The 21804-nt window shown below is 36.1% G+C and overlaps 1 protein-coding gene across 1 annotated transcript; it reads left to right on the top strand.

Moving 5' to 3' along the window:
- Positions 1–1609: 1609 nt before the first annotated feature.
- LOC308652585 (leucine-rich repeat transmembrane protein CCDC168-like) lies at positions 1610–21732 on the top strand (the record flags this gene model as incomplete). Its single annotated transcript, XM_081300540.1, has 4 exons — positions 1610–1613; positions 4309–4351; positions 13418–20471; positions 21718–21732. The coding sequence occupies 4 exons, from the start codon at positions 1610–1612 to the stop codon at positions 21730–21732; spliced, it is 7116 nt and encodes a 2371-aa protein (XP_081156666.1).
- Positions 21733–21804: the final 72 nt, after the last annotated feature.

Here is a 21804-nt window from a genome sequence, read left to right on the forward strand (position 1 = left end):
TGCAGTAGCCTAATTGATTTTCCTCTTTTATTATCTCTTTGCTTTGATTAATAAATTGATCCTACCAACCCCAAATCTTGAATGACATTCTATAATAGTACCCTATCAACAGTTTAGCCTTTTTCCTCTTCATACTCAAACCTGTTTCAGCACTATAGCTACCTGGATTACAAAAAGCTTTTGTATAAAGGAAAATCTGTTTCTTACTGAAACTTGTTGATCTTTGCCTATTCTTAAGTGCTACTCATCCTTAAAACAGTTTTTTCTCTTTGCAACTTTCTTTGAATGATTTCCAAAATATCTTTGTCACAATCTGCCTTCCTATTATTAATACTTGTGCAGCATCCTATTTGTATTACAAACTCCAACAAGTCAGGAACTATATTTCACTTGTCTTTGAAGCACTTTTTTGTTCTGTGTTCAGTGCCTTATTTACTCAGTAAATATTTGTTGCATTGAAATAAGGTAATTAGAAGGAATATTTGTAATCATTATGAACAATCCCTGGTTTTATGTTCCTGTTTTATATACCTGTCATTGAAACTTTTCTGTTAAAGAAAACCTGGCTTAAAAGGCCAAATAGTTCAAAGAATGTGATATTGGCTGGGGATATTTATTACTCATTGGTAGAGCACTTGCCTAGTATTTGGAGGCCTTAGGTTTGTTTCAACCCCTAGTTCTGGGAGGAAAAAAATATGTATTCAATAAGTACTATGTTCTCCCAACTTTTCTCTGAGGATTTTTTAAAAAATATTTATTTTTTAGTTGTAGTTGGAAACAATACCTTTATTTCAATTATTTATTCTTATGTGGTGCTGAGGCTCGAACCGAGGGTCTTACATGTGCAAGGCAAGCACTCTACTGTTGATCCACAACCCCAGCCCCTTCTCTGAGGATCTTTGAAACCAGTGATCCACTCTTCTGCTTCCCCTCCATCCTGTGTGGCACCTCCCCAACCCATCCAGCTTCATGTTTTCACTACCAGTTGCCTGCAGGGGTTCTGATGTATTCCTTGTATGAAATATTTAGGATTTTGCTGAATCTAAGGATGTTCTCTATCTGATATTAGGCAGATTCTAGGAACATACATGTTCCATGTTCTAAACTGAGAACACTTGTATATCAAGTAGACAGTATTCATCTATAATTTATTTTTTATTTTACTTTTTTATGCAAGAATAGAAGGTCAGTGGCATAGGTGTTCTTCTATATTTTGTCTTATACAAGTGTTATGAAAAAAAAATCTAATAAAATATTTTAAAGCAAAAAAATTTTTTAAAAAGTTCTATGAGCTGGTGATATAGCTTAGAGGTAGAACACTTCCCTGTGTTTGCGAGGCCTGGGGTTTGAGCCCTAGCAGTGAGCACCAGAAAAATAATGTGACATTGGTATATAGAGTTTTAGAATTTTTTTTGAGTGTTTTCTTGTAGTTTCTATTCTTTATTACTGTTAGAAATGGGTTTTCTCTGATGTTCTTGTTTTAACTTCATGATTGTTTAAATCTATTTTAGCACTCTTTTTTTTTTAAATCAGTTCTAGTACAAGGGATAGAAGCATCTGTGCTGAACAATAGACGATTATACTTTCGTTAGTAGGCAAGAATAAGAACATGAGTAATAAAACAGTGAAGCACTGGAGGGGAATAATATTAACCCATGTTAATTTTCTATCAGGAGCAGTAAGCAGCAGCTCCTTTTCAGTTTTTATAAGCTATGCAATGGGATCCTAGTGAGGGACTCAGTATCATAAAGCTTGGAAGGATTTAAGTAACTAAAGTATTGAAATAACAAAGTCCCTTTATGAAAGTTAACATTAAGCAAATTAGAATTTCTGAAAGTAGGTGAAAGAAATTGAATTTTTACTAGATGCTTTAAATTTTAAAGGAAAATCTAAGCAGAATAAAATCCCCCCCCAATAAAACTAAAATAAAAAAACTCAAGAAAGGGGGGGGATGGTCTTTAAAAATCACTCAGCTTAAATAAGCGGGAGGGTACAGAAAAGAGGGTGTGCTTTATTACAGTGCTAGAAAAATTGAGAAAAATTGCTAAAGTTTCATCCAGAGCTAAATAATACCTACCATACATTCTGGAGCACTATTTTTTGTAAATACAAAACCCAAGTTTAACCTAACTGAGGATTACAGATACCTGGACAAATAGTACAGTTGACTGTAAATTATGATATTTGTGATCCTTGGTACTCAAGGGAAATAAGAACTCAAGTCAGTTTTCACTGTGCTCAGAGAAGGCCTGAACCATTTACTCCAGTAGAACAAATAGTACTTCTTTCCTTAACCCATCTTGCAAAAGTAAAGCCAGAGGAGGTATGGAGTACTGTTCCTTTGAAGAAGGAACTGTTCATATCCAAAGGAAATGTTTTACCTTCAAAGGAACAGTATTCATTACTAAGACTAACTCTGCTTGTGACTAAACTTGTTTTGTATGCTCAGGAAACATACAGGCCAGCCCTCTAGACTTAGGCAAGTGGGCAGTACTAAGAGCTACCTCTGCCCCACCCTTAATTCTGACATTGAAAGGACATCACAAGTAGCTCCTTGGAATTGCCATGGACTGGTTCAAAGTCTTACTTTGTTTTTCAGCATATCAATAGATTGTTGAAGGGAAACTTGCCAGCAGAGCCCTCTAACAAAAAGAAATATAAAATGAAGTGTTCTAAAAATAGACTCAATTTACATAGTGGTAATGGCACATATCTATAGTAAATGCTTATTTGGAATTTATTTGAAATACAAATTAAATTGGGCATCCAGTATTTTATTTGTTAAACCTGTCAACCTTACATTCATTCTAAGAAAGGACTATATCTTCCTTACCACAAAGAAACATAAAATACACTATTACTGATCATAATAGAAATGATTATATCAAATGCCTTCTACCAATTCAAGTTTATTTATATTTTTTGAACTGTAAGAGTGGATAGTCCAACTGTGCTAAGGAATTGCATCTTAGAATTGCATTTCTGTTTATGAAATTAATAGAGGATAATTTTTATTATCATTTTTATTAGAGCATTCTAGTTATACATAGTAGCTGAGTTCATCCCGGCAGAATTATACATTCTTGAAATATGACCCACTCCGTTTCATTCCCAGTTCCTCCCCTCACACTTGTGCTTTTCACACTCACATAAAAGTAAAATTCCCTGTGGTTTATCTATATATGCACATGATGTGAGTTTGTTAAATTCACTCCACATTTCTTCCCATTTCCCATCCCTCCTTCTACCCTTCCAAGTTCTTTTCTACTCACCTTCCCTATATCTTTATGATATCCATCCTCACCTGCCACCCTTTTCCTTATTTTTAAGCTCTAGCTTCCACATATGAGAGAAAACATTCAACCCTTGAATCTAGCTTATTTCACTTAGCATTATATTCTCCATTTCCATCCATTTACCAGCAAATACCATATTTCATTCTTCTTTATGGCTGAGTAAAACTCCATTGTATGTGTTTACCACATTTTCTTAATTCACTCATCCATTGATGGGCATCTGGACTGATTATAATTTTTTTTAATTAAAAAAAAACTATAGCACTGTACATGTCTCCCCAGTGAACTTTCATTATTGCTGAAGAAAGCTGACATGAGCTCAGTTCAATACCCACTGTGACACGTACTTCACATTACTGAGGCCCAGAGCAATCATTGCTGCATTTGATAAGACACTGAACAGCACTGAAGTTTTTTTTCTGCATGTGATTATGAGATGGACATACCAACTTTTGTGTTTTGGAGCATCTGAAGTGGAGAAATTCTGAATGAGATACCAATCTATTTTACCTGCTATGTTAAAATGTCAAAGCCATATTATTATTTTAAAAATGAAGTGAAGGGTACATTGGAAGATAATACAGTTTTTACATTAATGGACCTTCTAGAGTCCTGGATTTTTCAAAATGACTGGACAACAATCTTCTTTATAATTTTCCTAGGCATTATTTTTGAAATAATACTCATAAAAATTTGTGTGTTCTTTAAGAAGACGGTGCTTCCAGAAATAGATAGTTCAGTTTCCTGGGAGGTAAGAACAAATGTTGACTTCTCCCACTCCTATTTTTCAGAATTACACATCAGAATAATTAGTACCATTTTTTAACTGATATTTAGATTACTTTACTAATAACATTTATTTATTCATTTATTCTCCTGGAATAGAGTGAAGATAGTAGTTGCCTGAAAAGGAAGAAATTTGGTAAATATCACAGAATTTCATATTTTAATATGAAATTTATTTAGCATCAATTACTTCCACTAATACTGTGACTTTTTGATTCCCATTTAGCTCTAGGGAATCAGTCCATCATTCCACCATCTTCTGATGAAGGGTAAGTGATACATTTTGAAATTAAATGAAATGGTTTGGTTGCATTCTATTAAAAAGTACATTTCCTTCTAAATTTCAGAAGATTTTCTCATATGTATAAGGTACTATAGCTGTTCAACATTAGAATTCAATCTAACATTTCTTTTAAGTGATTGTTAGTTCCAAGTCGTATTAGGGACTTTTTGCGTATTTGTAAGATCCTTCAAGGTAGGTAATATTTTTGTTTTTACCGATAAGGAGGAATGAAGCTTGGAGAGACTCACTGACTTGCTTTCTTACTATAAATTCTTTCGCACTACACACAAAGCAGTTGTTACCACCACTTCTTATACTCCATTAGAGAGAAAATAGGCAAATTCATTTAGCATCTACTGTGGACCAGGTCAACACTAGGTGCTACAAAATTGACATAAAAGGACTTTATAAGATCAGAATCTTATCAGCATGCTAAAGGTGGCTCAGTGCTAGGGATGAAATACTGACATCATCACTACTATGGTTGCTATCAATATTTTAGTTGTTTTCATCGAAATTTGTTCAACCATTATTAGGTATCTACTATATAATGGACACTATATATATTTGATCGTGGGTTATTAAAGGTAAGATACTCTCTGATCTCAAGAGACTTATATTTTTGTGGAGAGACATACACAAAGGCTACTTGCCTTACAGTGCAGTAACAGTGACAAATATGACAACATTTAGGAGGTACTCACACCAGCCTTAGGATCTCAGGAATGGTTTCATGAAGGTTATGCTGGAGCTGAATTTTAGAGGACCAGTGAAAATTAGCCTGAAATAGAGAGTGAGGAGGATAAGAAAGGCATTCCAGACATGAGTGAAGGTGAAGAAGTAAGAAACAGCAGGCTATGTGAAAGAAATGGACAGTTATTTCAGAGTTGCTGTAATATTAACAGTCAGGGATAGTAGTGGGGGATGGATGTGATGGGGTAGACAAGATCAAATCATGAAGGGCTCTCTACACCACGTTAAGAGGCTTAGACTCTGTAGACAGTGACCACCGAAAGCTGCTCAAAGCATAGGAGCTTGTGTTTTAGCAAGACCACTTTTTAAAAAAAAAAAATATCTAAAAGTTCATATTTGCATTCAGTTAATCAAATTGTGGCATCCAGATAGATGTTTACTACAAAATTCCACTTGATGAATATAGAAATAATTAAAAAAGAGAAAACTATCGGAGCTGGGGATGTGGCTTAGAGGTAGAGCATTTGCCAGACGTGTGAGGCACTGGGTTCGATTCTCAGCACCACATATAAATAAATGAATAAAATAAAGGTCTATCAACAACTGAAAAAAAAAAGTAAACTTTCACTAAACAAACATCACAGTAATAATTGATACAGGCAAAATTTGCCATTGCATGATTAAACCAGGTGGAGAAATTATTATGAGAAACAAGATATTTATATAGCTTCAAAATAATGGCTTAATTACAAAGGGAAAAATAATGAATTTAACAGTTAAATCTGTCAGACAACACATGTAAACCAAGAATCAAGTTGGGAATTATCAATTATCAATAACATGTATTGAGGCACTAAGAAGAAAATATACTATTGTTTCTCTACGAACACGAATAATGTCATTCTAATAATGAAAAATCACTAGACAAAACAACATTCTGCACATTAACTGATTAGTTACCTTGAAAACTGTGAATGTGATGAAAGAAAATGAAAACTCCAAAAATTGTGTGCTAAGAGTTAGTACATATCTACTTTGTAGATCCCAAAGTTTGTTGCTATTTTGTTTTCTTTGTCTTTGTTCTTTTTTTTTTTTAGTTTGTTCATTTTATACACATGACAGTAGAGTATATTTTGACATATTGTACACACCCAGAGTATGACATATTTTAATTAGAATCTCATTCTTGTGGTTGTACGTGATGTGGAATTTCACTGGTGGTGTATTCATGTATAAACATAGGAAAGTTATGTCGGGTTCATTCCACTATCTTTTTTGAAGAATGAATAAAAGATTGCTTTGCGTTAGTCTAATTTCTTAATGTGCCAGTTTATAGGGCTTTTAAAATTTATTCAGGTCACTTTATGTAGTATTGAGTCCTAGCAGCTAAAGTTATGAAGTGGGTATCTTAAGAAGCTGGAGCACTCTCTGAAGGTACAGGTGAATAGGATCTGTGTTGGGACAGGTGGGGAGCTGGGATGTGAGTGTGGCGCCTCAGTCCCACAGAATAGACCCGGCTATACTGACCGAGTCAATGTTTGAGGCATTTCAAGGCTAAGGCGAACACTATGACCCAAGCTTCACATAGAATTCAAAGCCAAAGGGTTCACAGGTAAGAGGAAATCTCCACAGAAATGGGAGAGAAAGATTTTCTCCTTCAGAGTTAAGGAGACAAGAGCCTGCCCATTCTTCATGCCAAGCTTCCTTTCCTATCTAGGCAGGATTAATTCTTCAGTAGCTCCGTTCTAGGGGATACTAACGGAGGGCAAGCAGTCACCCCTGAACTGAGATTTTACTTTCCGTGATTTCAGTTACCCAGTGTCAACCATGGTCTAAAAATGAACAAAACTCAAGAAATAAACAGTTTAAGTTTTAAATTGCACACCATTCTGAGTAACATGATAAAATTTCACGCCAACCCTCTCTGTTCTGCCCAAGATGTGCATTATCCCTTTGTCCAGCATATCCAGGCTATCTATATGCCATCTTCCTGTTAGCCACTAAGTAGCTGTCCTGGATATCAGCTTGACTGTTACAGTATCACAGAGCTGTTCAAGTCATCTTTATGAGAGCAGTGAGGCTGGCAATAGTAGATATGCAAAAGAGGAGCCAAACAGTGTTTTCTTTAAGTGAAAAGGTGAAAGTAAACAAGATTTTTTGAAAAAAAAAAAAGAGACCACATTCACATAACTTTTATTATACTATATTGTTTAAATTTTTTACTTTAGGGGGCTGGATTTGTGGCTCAAGGTGGAGGGCTTGTCTCACATGTGTGAGACACTGGATTTTATTCTAGCACCACATATAAATAAATGAATATAAAAAAGGTCCGTCAACATCTAAATTTTTTTTTTAAATTTTCTACTTTACTATTAATTGTTGTTAATCTACTAGTGGGCCTAATTTATAAATTAAACTCTAGGGAGTTCCGTCCTTAGCACCACAAATAAATATTTAAATAAACTTCATCATAGGTAGATATTATAAGAAAAAGATAGTATATATAGTTTTGGTATTATCAGAGGGGTCTTGGGAATAAGGGCTACAGTAGAAGAAATTAGTGCAATGACATAAAGAGAAGTAATAGGGAAGAGATACAGCTCCTGTAGCAGCAGCATCATGTGGGGAAAACCCCAAATATTGGAATAAAAATGGTGTAAATTCATATTGCCTCTTAACTGATGGCATGGATTTGGGCTAATAGTTTAAAGTCACTATACCCCCTTCTCCTTATTTTCAAAATAGGAGTTAGAACAAACTGTTAGGTCTATTATCAAGATTGGTTAAAATGACATCTGTAACAAAGCACAGATATTTTATCCTAGCACCAGAATTTCCTTTCTGGGACAGAACTGTATTTGAAATAGCATCTTAAAAGATTAGTTTTGGGGTAAATATTTGCTCCCAAGATGTAGGCTCTCTGTTCACCTCATAGATTCTTTCTTTTGCTGAGAAGAACTTTTTTAGTTCTTCTCATTTAAGTTTTAAATTGCACACCATTCTGAGTTCATCCCATTTATTGATTCAACTTTTTTGAGTTCATCCCATTTATTGATTCTTGATTTTAATTCTTGCACTACAGGAGTCTTAAATCTTTACCCCCCCCCCATACCCTAACATCTAGGGTATATAAAGAACTCAAAAAGCTAAACGCCAACAAAACAAATAATCCAATCAATAAATGGGCCAAGGACCTGAACAGACACTTCTCAGAAGATGATATACAATCAATCAACAAATACATGAAAAAATGTTCATCATCACTAGCAATTAGAGAAATGCAGATCAAAACCACTCTGATTTCATCTCACTCCAGTCAGAATGGCAGCTATTATGCACACAAACAATAAGTGTTGGTGAGGATGTGGGGAAAAAGGTACACTTGTATACACTGTTGGTGGGACTGCAAATTGGTGCAGCCAATCTGGAAAGCAGTATGGAGATTTCTTGGAAAATTGGGAATGGAACCACTATTTGACCCAGCTATCCCTCTCCTCGGGCTATACCCAGAGGACTTAAAAACAGCATACTATAGGGACACAGCCACATCAATGTTTATAGCAGCACAATTCACACTAGCTAAACTGTGGAACTAACTTAGATGCCCTTCAGTAGATGAATGGATAAAAAAATGTGGCGTATATACACAATGGAATATTACTCAGCAATAAAATAGAATAAAATCATGGCATTTGCAGGTAAATGGATGGAGTTAGAGGAGATGATGCTAAGTGAAGTTAGCCAATCCCCAAAAACCAAATGCTGAATGTTTTCTTTGATGTAAGGAGGCTGATTCATAATGGGATAGGGAGAGGGAGCATGGGAGGAATAGATGAACTCTAGATAGGTAGAGGGGTGGGAGGGAAAGGGAGGGGGCATTGGATTAGAAATGATGGTGGAATGTGATGATCATTATTATCCAAAGTACATGAATAAAGACAAATTGGTGTGAATACACTTTGTATACAACCAGATATGAAAAATTGTGCTCTATGTGTATAATAAGAATTGTAATGCATTCTGTCATATATAAATAAAAAATAAAATTTAATAATAATAAATTTTTTTAAAAGATTAGTTTGAAATAGAAGGGTTTGAATATTGTTAGAAGCCCAAACCACAAAATGGTTAGTACACTGCATTAGAGACCCACTGAGTAGATTTTTTTCTAGCTTATAAAATGGAAGAAAGAGAAAAGTGGGGCAACACATAAAGGAAGGAGATGCAATTGAAATTGGTGTGAGACTCAGGTCTGTGTGGCCTGAAGGATAGATCCACCTCTGAAATCAGAGGAGCCAAACTGGCTTGGCATAATCTCAGTAAGAAAGCAAATTGCTGGTTTTACATGGGATTTAGGGGATTGCTTATTTCAGAGTTGGCATTGCCTATAAGTGCATATCATTGGAGAATCTACTATCAGTTACTTGACTTTCAAAGCTTGAACCTGTCACTGACTGTTGGTTTTAGAAGTGTATTTCCTGAAGTGAGTTATCATTGATAAAATAGTTTAAAAGCACATTGGATGTTTATTTTTTACTGACTATTGAGCTGCCATTGATGGATTTAATTGACTTAAAACCAGCTCTGTTACTACTTAACATGGCCGGCCATACAACTATCAGTCTTTTCCTAGGAAGACTGGGTGTTCCTATTAAATTCAAAGGCCAGTGCAGATTTTCTGGTGAGGCAGAGGCTAAAGGACATTTCACAAATGGGAAGACATACCTGGTGCTTAAGTAGGCTATATCCATTCCTATAAAAACCAATCTGTGTCTGCCTCAAGATTCTCAGTAAAGTCAGCCACATTTATGAGTAGTTTATTTCAGTTATATGAAATTGAGGAAAGGGTTGGATTGTATATTCACATCAGCTTGTTTTAGAGGAAGGTAGCAATCAGAAGCCTGGTGGGGAACGACTGACTACACAGCAATATTTACTGCCAGGCATTGTTCTAGGCTCTTTAGGTACATTAGTGAGCAAAACAGAGATTCCTGCCTTCTTTTTTCTTTTTTTGGGGGGGGTTGCTCTTCAATAATGAACAATAACATAACAAATTGTGAAAGGTGATATGTGAAAGCAGGGAAAGCCATGCTGGCCTGGCATGATTTCAGTGAGCAAGGAAAACTACTGATCTTATATTGGATTGGGGAATGGTTTGTTTTAGGATTTCCTTATCCTGGGATTAGATCATACCTATTCCTACACTTATCTCTTGGACATTTGATTCCTATGTTAGCCTGAGCCTCATTATCTCAGGTAGTCTGTGTGTTGGAGAGTACACATTTTGATGCAAAACATTGACTTAGTTGTAAGGACAGACCTTGGTACCAAGGACTATATACTAAAAGTAATGGATAGATAACAAAAATGGTATGTACAGCCTGTATTAGTTTTCTGTGGCTATCATAACATTGTACCACAGACTGGGTGACATAAAAAACAGAATTGTATCAGCAGGTCTGGTTTCTCCTGAGCCCTCTTTCCTTGACTTACAGGCAGGCACTTTCTTTCTTTCTTTTTTAATATATATGTTTTTTAGTTGTTACCTTTATTTTTATTTATTTACTTATATGGTGCTGAAGATCGAACTCAGTGCCTCACACGTGCCCAGCAAGTGCTCTGCCACTGAGCTACAGCCCCAACCCCAGGCAGGCACTTTCTTGCTATGTCCTCACTTGGTCTCTTTTCAATACACATATGTCTCTTTGTCCAAATTCTTCTTCTTAGTAAGAGTTACATCAAAACTCTTAACACTGAGAACTCTGAATAAAAAGGGCTTATTGAACCATTACAAATGCTAGCCGGAAAGGACAGACCAGTTCTGTGACAAGTTCCCATAGCCCCCCGCAGCAAGATTAGGTAAGCAGATGGGAAAATGTCCTCTGGACTAGAATTAAGAGCATTTAAAGATTTTTTTAATTAAAATGTGGGTAAGGCAGGTCTAAGTTGTTTACATTGAACCTACATCTTAGGCGGGAGGATCATGATTACAAGAAGCAGGAAGGCTGTAGGATAGGAGGGCAAGCCAGAAGGAGAAGTTTTTGTTGCTTCTGGATTGTGTGGGGTTGTGAGCAGATGCAGCAGCATCTACAGAGTCATGATTGGAGTTGGGTTAAGACAGTAATGTGCATTCAACAATGCAAAAAAATCTTGAGTTCTTTAGGTCTAGCTTGTTAAGTGATTAACTTCACCCTATCTCACTTCCTTTTTCATCCTCTGGCCTTTTTTTATTAAATGCAGTGTATTTTTATTTTTATTAAATTCAGAATTTCTCTCTTATTTTAAAAGGCACCAGGCATATAGGATTAGGGCCCCTCCTACAGACCTTAGTTTAAATTTGTTACTTTTTAAGCCCTTACTGTATTTCACAGCATAACCATCGCTGCTGCACTGATGTATATTCATGAGTATACAGTTTAGTAATACATGATTAAGTAATATCCGCACAATTTAAAAAGAAAAAAAAAGAACCCTTCACATAATGTTGCACCCCCACTTTTTTGCCAAGAAAAAAAAAGCATAAAATGACAATTGTTCAGTGAAATACAATATATCCAAATATAGTCATATGAATTAGGAACCACCCATATGGCCTCATTTAATCTTAATTTCCCATTCCAAACCCTGTCTCCAAATATGGGCATATTGTGAGTTACTAGAGTTAAGACTTCAACAAATGAATTTTTGGAGAACACGATTCAACCCATAACACAGCCTGTATGTTAGATTAAAAAAATAACAACTGAGGGAACTTGAAAGCTACAAAACATATTTTAAATATTCACCCAATATTTTTGTATTGTAACATAGTCTAAAATATCCCAAATTCTAATTAGCCAAATCCAAATTAATGAGATTTAACAAATGATTTTATGTTTGCATAAACCATGATGATTTCATATGCTACCTTTACTTTTTTTTTTTTTTTTTGATTGAAGGATATTAATGAAAGTAAGGTCACATCTCCAGGAAACTAGGAGATAATCTGTGTTTCACAAATAGCTAGTGAGTTATCTTGCCTATTTTAGTTTCAGTTTTTCACTTTAGATTTGTTCTTTCATGAAATGGGGATTTTTTTCAAAATTTATCATGCATCAGAATTGCTTAGAGGGCAGATTTTTAGCTGGGCACAGTGGTATAATGCCCAGAATCCCAGAAACTCTAGAGGCTAAGACAGGAGGATTGTGACTTTAAGGCCAATCTCAGCAATTTAGCAATTTGATATCCTATCCAAAAAAAAAAAAAAAAAAGCTGGGGATATAGCTCAGTGATAGAGCACCCCTGGATATAACCCCTTAGTATGGAGGGAAAAAAACCTAAAAGATAAAAATAAAACTAAACTCTACGCCCAGAGCTTCTGACTCAGCACAGGTAGGATAAGAAAAAGCAGAGAAGCAGAACTAATGGGATGTGTTTGTATATATAAATAGAATCATTTTATGAAATTGGTCTATGCAGTTATGGCAACTAACAGGTTAAAATCTGCAGTATGAATACAGGAACTATATTGGCAGAATGTTCTCTTGCTCTGGAGAGGCCATTCTTTTGTTCTATAAACCTTCAGCTGATTATGTGAGACCTGCCTACATTAGGGAGAGCAGTCTTCTTTACCTATAAAGTTCAGTGCTTTAATTATTAATCTTATCCCCTCATAGAAACATCCAGAATAATGTTTGACCACTTATCTGGGCACCATGACTCGTAACATTAACCATCATTCCAAGTAATGCTATTGGTCTGAGCACTCATTAAATTGAGACTGATCATTTGAGGTAGATGGATATTGGGATGTTGGCAGGTCAGCTGCCATGGATGTTTCTCCTTCATGACTCCAATCCAAAATTGTACTGAGAAGTACTTCCCCCAGATGTAGGCTTTTCCATTAATCATTGTTCTTAAGATACTCTTTCTGTCTATAGAAAGCTACAGATTACATGATTGGACAGTTTCTGTTGTACCTATTAAATTTCCATAAGGATGTTTTCTTACTTTTAAAATTTTATATAGAGAACAGAAAAAGATTGATATTCTTTATTAAAGGGTGCAATCTTATCTGGCCACTTTGACTCATTACTGTCAAAAATAGATTTTGAGAGAAGTTACAATAAAAATTCTCTCATTCTCTGAGATATATACATGATTTTCTTTCACTTTTTAAATCACAGTTGATTGATTTATTAAATGAAGAGAACTGTGTAGTGAAATATTTTGTAATAGTCTGTAATTTTGTAATCTTTCCTTTCATCATTATATTGACCTCTTTTTGTATATGGTACTGAGCTTCATTTATCTAGAGTGAGTCCTTATGAGAAATATGTTCTAATTGGTAGTTCATTTGCACATTTTTCTTTTATTTCAGAGTTGATGTCTTTTCAGAAAGAATTACTTCATCCCTTACATATGAAGAAAATGAAGGTAACTTTGGAGACAAAATTTTATCAGAGGAGGAAATAATATGGGCAGGTACCAATGAAAGTAAATATCAAGGAAGTCACTTTTGTGAAAGTCACATGCCATCTTCAGTTGGGACCAGCTCACCTTTGTCAATCTTTTGTTCAAAAGTAAAGGAAATTTTTCTTAGTGATAGAGAGCATCCAGAAAATGAATATGAAGCAGTACAATTTTCCTCAAAGAAATTATTTTCAATAATGAAAACCAACAAAAATAAAAACGTAAGGTTTTCTTCTGATCATAGGCTTTCAAAAACTTGTATATTCACTGTAGAAAATGAAGATCTCAATATGGCACCATGCCCTCCTGCCCTTTTATTTCTTTCTAGAGACCAAGTTAAACTTTTGGAAGAAAATGTGAGAAATCAAATTCCTTTAAAACAGAGAGCATTAGAAATTATAAGTAATTATCTGTATTCCCGACCTCAAGAGTCATTGATTCAGGATCAACATTCTGTTGAGATTGATATTTCTGCCCAAGCACAAGATTTTTTTCCAAAACAAAATGCTATGCAGAATCAAGAGTTTTATGAAACACAATTTATTAATCAAGCCCAACAATTTGTTCCCATCCAAGAATCAGTCAACAGCCAGTCTGATATCAGGGCTAGCTATTTTGCTCAGGCTCAAGATTTGATGAAGAAACCATTTTACAGCAGCACACAAGACTTCTTCCAGGCCCAAGATACAGATAGGAGCCTGTATTATACTGGAGCCCCATATTGTGTTGAGGCACAAGATTCAATCAAGGGTCTAGAATTTGATGAATACTTAGATGAGGCCCAATATTCTGTTTGGTTTGAAGATTCCAACAAGATTAAAAATTCAATCAACGTGCAAGAAAGTGTTTGTAAGAATGCTGAATATCTAGTTTTAACTTTTAGTCCACAGTCAATTGCTGAAGATATGTCACAACTACAGATAGCAAAGCCAAAAGACCAGCAACAAGTTGCTTTATCAGAAATAAACCAGTATTCTTTATGTAGCCCAATGCTCCTTCCACCTACTGTTGAAGGGCAGAAAAACAGAAGAAAAGCACCAAATTGTAAAAGCAAACTCAGTCTTAAAGTTCCATCTCTAAAAGCAAAGAAAACTCCTTCACACGAATCAAAATTCATAATATGTCACACTTCAAAAAACAGGAATGAGTTAGAATGTGAGAGTAACACTGTTAAGAAAGAATTACAGCAAAGAAAAGATGTATCAGATATAACTTCGCATCTTATTTCTATCTCCAGGCTTAGTACTCCTCATGTTAACAAATATTGCCGAAAAAAACTAGTGACAGGCATGCCATGCTTACCAAAATGTGGATATTTTCTGCAAAAGCAAAATAAGTCACCAGATAAAAAGAAAATCAAGTACGCGGATTCTATTAAGAGAGAAAACCCAGGTATCATTAAAAATGTAAAACTGTATGACAAAGAAAATATAGGACTAAAAAACATTTCACCCAAAATGTTACCTGAGCTAGAACAATCTTTCACAGTCAGCACTGAAGAAGTAAAGGCATCTTGCACATTATTAGAAGCAAACCAGAAGAGTACAGAGTCTCCTAAAGACCTTAAGCAAACACTTGACCCACACATTCCAAACCATGATATGCCTTCAGAAGAAACAACAGGGGAACCTGTGCAGAAACTTGTTTCATCTCCTAAGATGAAATCAAACGGAGGCATGAAAGTGCAGGATGATCTACCAAGTAAGGAGGAGTCCCGTCTACCGCTTTCAAATGGAGAGGAGTTTGCAGCCACTACACTAAATATGCAGAGGTGTTTTCCACAGGAAAATACACAGCAACAAAAAGATTTTCTGGAAGTTGTTCTAGAAATGTCAGATGTCAATTTACTCATTTCCCTAGGAACCAAAAAGTATATAATCAGTGAAGACTCAGAAGGCATAAAAAGTCCAGTGAGTACTAAAAGTGTCAATCTGAAGCAAAAGAAACCTTTAAGACTTAATATTTCAGAAAATGGTAACCTGAGTGAAAGAGAGGAATTGGAATGCAACACTGGCAGCTTTATAAGAAATATGCATCAAGATGAAAGGACATCTGATGCATTTGATAATGCCACTTACACTGAACCAACCAATGTGGAAATGCACGGCAGATTAAAAGCCAAGACAGATACATCAACAATAATAATAAAGGGAAGTCATTCAGCATCAAAGGAAGAAAAATTGCCAGATGCAAAGAGAACAAAGAAGGCAAAATACATTCGAAGCTCTGCTTCTAAAAAGCCACAACAATATGATAGTGAACAAGGGGAAAAAGAGGAACAAGCAGTAGCTCCTCAGCTGACCCCAGACTTTAGGTTCAGCCTACAGCTGAAGCAAAAGCCCAAATATGTCAAATTTGAAATGGAACAAATCTGTTCAGGAAATAGAAAATCTCAAAATAAAGAGCAAGAAATACCATCACAAACTCTTTCTAATCAAACTATTCTGGAGACGAATCCATGCCCCATGATGGATTCATTTCAAGTTGAGAAACTGAAGCAAAACACAGACAGATCTGCAGGCAAAGAAAGTGCTATGGATCATATGAATCTTATCATTCCAAAGAACTTGCCAACTGGTGAATATTTAATTGAAACAATGGCATGTTGGGTCCCCTTTGGTGGAAACCCCAGAAAGACATTGCATGGTCATATTACAGAGGAAAAGGAACACTTAAAAAGAGATTTACCTGCAGTTGCTATGAAGTCTTCTCAAATCAGAAAAGTACTGTCAAGAACAAAAAATATACTCAATGCCAGGCATGCAATTATGAAAGTAAAGAAGTTAGAAAATTCATTAATGCTTTGTACCAAGAGACATGATGCTCCAAGCCATAGGAAAAAAATGGGAGACGGTTTTAAAGTTAAGAAGATGCTGCAAGACAAAATTTTGGCAGACGCACTCCTGGATGTCTACCCTCACTTGTCTATTTTGCGTAATGCTAGAATGGATTGCAGATTAAATGCAGAGAAAATCACTCATATCAGTCTCATACAAGAGAGATCCCATGTTAATAAGGAAAATGAATCTCAAAACACACTAAAAGCTAACTTGCAAGATGAAGTGAATGAGGTCAGAGACCATCTACCAAAAGCAGTCCCTTATGCACATACAATGGAGGAGAGTAAAGCAGAGAAAAAAATGCATCAACCAGTCCCATTTACTGAAACCATGAAGGAGTCTGTTGAGTCCCTTAGAATGGCTCCACCTCACACTGAAAATTTGAAGAGAAGCCTAGCAACACAGACTGACTTCCAGTGCACAGCAGGCTTGGAGATATCTCCTCCAATATCAGAAAAATCACTAAGGCGAGACCCTTTTGATCAAACAAAAGAAAATAATGTTCCAAGTATTAGGAGTGATACAAGGGAAATGGATCACCATTTTGCAGGAGAAAAAGCAGAATTACCAAAAGATTTACAAGAAACTTCCCCAGAAACTTTTATTTGCTGCATGCCTGTGCAGTCTGGCTCTAAAAGGAAGAAAAACAGAGTAAGATTTGCAAACGTGACAAATACAGTGAAATTCAAATGCATGAAAATGAAGCCACCAGTCTCACAAATTTCCAGTATCACCAGCCATAGAGAGAAATTGGACTTTAAAAACAAGGTTAAAAAGGTAAACCCAATTAAAGATTTGGTACCCGAATGTCTAAACGCCCTCTACTCTCCCATATATGAAACACTACCAGGAGAGTACTCTCAAGCTCACATGAAGCAAGGAGAACTGGCAAGTAAAAAGTATATTGATGTCTTTGCTAAGAGTAGTGTAGTCCATGAGAGAGAGGTTTTCCAAGAAGAGGAGGAACAAAAAGCTTCCCTAGAAGTAGCTCCACAGGAGAGCCAGCACCTGTGGTCTGATGCCTGTCAAATAAAGAAAACCCACCTTGATGAACCAAAGCTACCACTGATCTGCTTAACACAGGAGCTACCTATTATTGGGCAAGGTGTGCAGCACCAAGCAGTTTTGCCACAAACTACTTTGGAGGCTAGTCTCAAAAAGGATCCCACAGAAGTTGAATTATGGAAACCCAACCAAATGCAAAATGACATAGATGTCCCTATGGGTCCTAAGATTCCACCTCTCCAAGCAGGAAACTCATCATGTGATGAATTTAACACAGTGATATACTGTGGCTTGCCATCTGGTGGAAACCCTAACAGGGAACTAGATTCATATTTTATGCAAAAAAATTCAGAGGTACCAATGGATGTGCAAGTGACAATCCTGCAGTCTTCTGATTCTGTTATATTACCCTGTGTTTCTAAATTTAAAAGGCAGAAAAAGACATTAAGATTAGCAAGGAGGCAAAGACCAGAGAGTCGCAGACTTAGAACTATGAGGGAAATAAAGCCATCAATCTTAAATACGCTTAATGGCAGATATAGCAAGGAACTGCAGAGTAATATTAAAATGAAGATGAAAGGCCCACAGCAAAGAAAAAATGCAGCAGATACATTTTGGGACATCATTCTCTCCAAGGTGACCATTTTGCCCAACATCGAAACGAGGAGAAGTTTAACTGTGGGGAGAATAAATGTGCGAAGAATAGCAAGATTTGGTTATATGCAGTTAATGCAAGAGAAATCACTAAGAGGAAGAAAAGTATATTGCCTAGATTCTACTTATATGAGTAGTTTCTCTAACAGATTGAAATGTGGAAAGGAGAGGGAAGGGGAACCTAAAGCTTTACAGCTTCCAGGGAGTAGACATGGCTTCATATTCAGCACACATCAGAAGAGACATCATGGCCTTGTTGAATTTGGTGAGAAATTGTATCAACCAGGAAGTACAAATACACAGGTACAACCACAGACACATCCTGCACCAACTATCTGGCGTTCTATTTCATGCCCCATGCTAGATCAATTTCAATCTGAAAAGCTGGAGACTTGGGTTAGGTTTTCACCTCCAAAATCTAGGGATGCAAAGGTTGTTTCTGCAAAAAAAGGTGGAGCCCCATCTGATGTAAGCTGTCACAAGGAACAGGCTGATAGTAATGAAAATAAAGGAACAGTGGCCGTTCTTTTCTGCACACCAGCTTTATCTACATCTGAAAGGAAGAGAAACTTCAAACAATTTTCAGAGATGAAAACTAAAGTGAATCCCAAATATGGAACTAGGAAGGCAAAGAAATTACCAGTTTCAGACATGCTCAATATCAAGGGTAGTACTAGTCCAAACTGTAGGAAAAAATCAGTACGGAACTTAACTAAAATGAAAGACATGTATCAAAATAAAGAAGTAGCAGATAAAATGTACTCTTCAGCAACTATTACATCTGATATTAATATGTACAACAAAATAGAAAGAAGAAAAGGCACAAGAGAAAAACAACTCAGTTCTACAAAAGTAAAGCAAATGAATGTTAATTCAGATGACATCAAAGAAACCAAGCTTCAAGATCAAGAGAAAGAAAAAAGTAAACAGGAAGCATTATTAAAAGTAATTCCACAATACAGTCAACATTTTGTATTCAATTCAGGCCAGAGGAAGGATCATGACCATTATAAGTCAAAAAACCAAGGAAGCAGGAAAATTCTGATTGTTACAGAACAAGATGTCCCACAGCAGATTCAACCCACAGATCCAGGGCAAGGACAGAACCTGAAGAAAGACCTCCAGACTCAAAATGGCATGATATATACAAGTTTAAAGATTCCTTTTCTAAACTCAGAGGAATCATCAGTTGGTGAAGATATAATTGGCACAGAAAAATATGGCATCCCAGTCGACGGGAAGCATGTGAGGGAACCGCACAGCCAAGGTAAAGAGGAAAAAGCAGGGTTTAAAGATGATCTACAGGCAGCAGCTATGCTGGAATCTTCCAGACTCTCCACAATTGATCTACCTGAATCCAAAAGGCAGAGAAAGACATTTACATCTAGAGTCATAAAAAGAAAAATGAGTCCCACATGGATAATTATGAAGGCAAAAAAACTACCAGTTTCGAAGATATTTAATATTCCACAGAGTGGTTGTCGAAAAAATTTTTTATCTCCAAAGACCCTAATGACACAGATTGTTGAATTTTTATCATGCTGTAGCAGCATCATATCTTCTGGGTTTCATATGGTCATACTGGAAGATCCAATAGTAGAGAAAAAGAAAATATCAGTACAGGAAATACCAGCAATGATTTTGGAGTGTTTGGATTCCTCCACACTTGCTTTACCTGTATCTAAAAGAGAGAGAAGCAACTTAATGCTAATGAAAAGGAGACATAAGATGAGAACAAAATGCATCACTTTGAAGGCAAAGAAGACACCACTCTCCCAGACATTTAATATCACAGGACGACGTCACACACCAAGCCAAAGAAGGCAATTCAACTCTGAAACAACAACTAAACAAGGTAAACCTGTGGCAGATATATTCCTAAATGCCATTGGCTTTCTCATGCCTGTGCTGCTTGACACAAAAGTATGTGACAGAGTGGAAGAGACCAAGAGGCTGGAGAATACACAGAGTAGCAATGGGCTACAACAGCAAGAGCAGTCAGCACTCAACAAGACAGAACCACATGCACATCCGGGTGACGAGGACATGAGCCCTAATGGCACTAAAGATATAATAGATCAAGGTGGAGAGACAGCCTTGCGGGTGTCCCAACACTTCAGCTTCAGTGCTCATGGAATAAAGGCAACTAACTTTAAATCAGATCTAGAACTGAAGACTTCAGCAAGCAACAAAATCCCAGACGTCCTTTCTACACCTCTAGAGCTGCAGCATCAAATAGTTGCTGAACAAAGTAGCTTAAATTCTATTGCAAATACATTTTCATTTGAGAAGCTACCAAAAAGAACAAAATCACAAGACTTAAAAGATATATGGAGTGGAAAGATTTCATCTCCAATGGCAGAAAAATCAGTTAGTGAACTTTTAATTGATACAACAAATGGTCATATCCCATTTGAAAGAGGCACTGGGAAGGAATTTGCTAGTCTTACTGCAGAGGGAAAGGTGTGTTTGCAAAAGGACGTACAAGACAGAACTCTAGAGCCTCTTGATTTTTCCATGCCTACTTCGTTTGAATTTAAAGGGCAAAGAAATGCAGTACAAAATGCTAAATCCATAACTGGGAAAACACAGATGCCATTAATTTTTGAGAGAAGTAATATCACTAGATATTGTGCCCTTAGTTGTAGAAAGAAAAGGAAATTCATCTTGAAAAACATGACCAAAGAAACATGTCAAGATATATCAAATAAATTTATGAATACCTTTTTTCCCACACTTGTTTCACCTGGCATCAAAATGCATAAAAAAGCTGAATCAACAAGAAGCCCATTAAGAAAAACAAGCAATGTTACACAGTTAAAGCAAGATGAACTGAAAAGATTATATATAGATCCCTCTAACAAATGGACTGTGTCAAGCAACACATTAGAAACAAGATGGCAAAATGAAGAAGAAAGAAAGGGCAAAGAAGTTTTACTTGAAGAAAGTCCACAATTCCTGAAGAGTGCAGAAAATAGAAAAGGCCAAAGTCTGCTTATTCCAGAGCAAGATATACAGCAAAAAACAGTTTCAGAAAATACTCTAGAGGTTTTTTGTTCTCCTCCAGTGACTTCATTTCGAATTAAAAATCTACAGAACATTCCACTTCAAAAAAACATACTACATCAAATAGGTGAAAAGTTTCCATGTCCAAAATCAGAGAGGGCAACATTTGATGAACTTTTAATTGATGAAATAGAGTATAATACAATATCTAATGGGGATCCTATAAGAATGCTAGATGTTCACAGTGCAGTTTCCCCACAATGTGAGGAAAGAGAGGAAAATGTAAGTTCGCCAAAAGTTATAGAATACACAGTTGATCAAAATATCCTACCTATCAACTCAGGGAGCTTAGTGTTTGGCAATCCATGGGATACAAATTCTTTAAAGAAACTGGGTAGTCATATTGCTAAGAAAGATGATGAGGTGCAAAGAGATTTCCTAACATTGGGAATGGTGTCTTCTTTATCTGATGCCAGAAGGCAGAGAGATGTATTGAAATTTCCAGAAAGTCAAGCTCTCATGAGTCCCAAACGTGTAGCTATGAAGGCAAAGAAGCCTGTTTGTTCACAAATGATGAATGTCATCAAGCATAGCAATCTGTACCACAGGGGGAAAGAGGAATGCAATGTAAAATCTTTGCTAAAAGACAACCAACAAAATGAAAGTAGAGCTCACACATTTTTGTTTCCTTTACCTGTCTCAGCTGGTACCAAAGTAGACAGTGAAGTACATAGGTCTTCAAAAACTGAGATGGATGAACCAAGAGTAAAAATATACCATCAAACCCATC

This window comes from Spermophilus citellus (genome assembly GCF_964194105.1).
Source record: "Spermophilus citellus genome assembly, chromosome: 1".
In the NCBI taxonomy this organism is placed as follows: domain Eukaryota; kingdom Metazoa; phylum Chordata; class Mammalia; order Rodentia; family Sciuridae; genus Spermophilus; species Spermophilus citellus.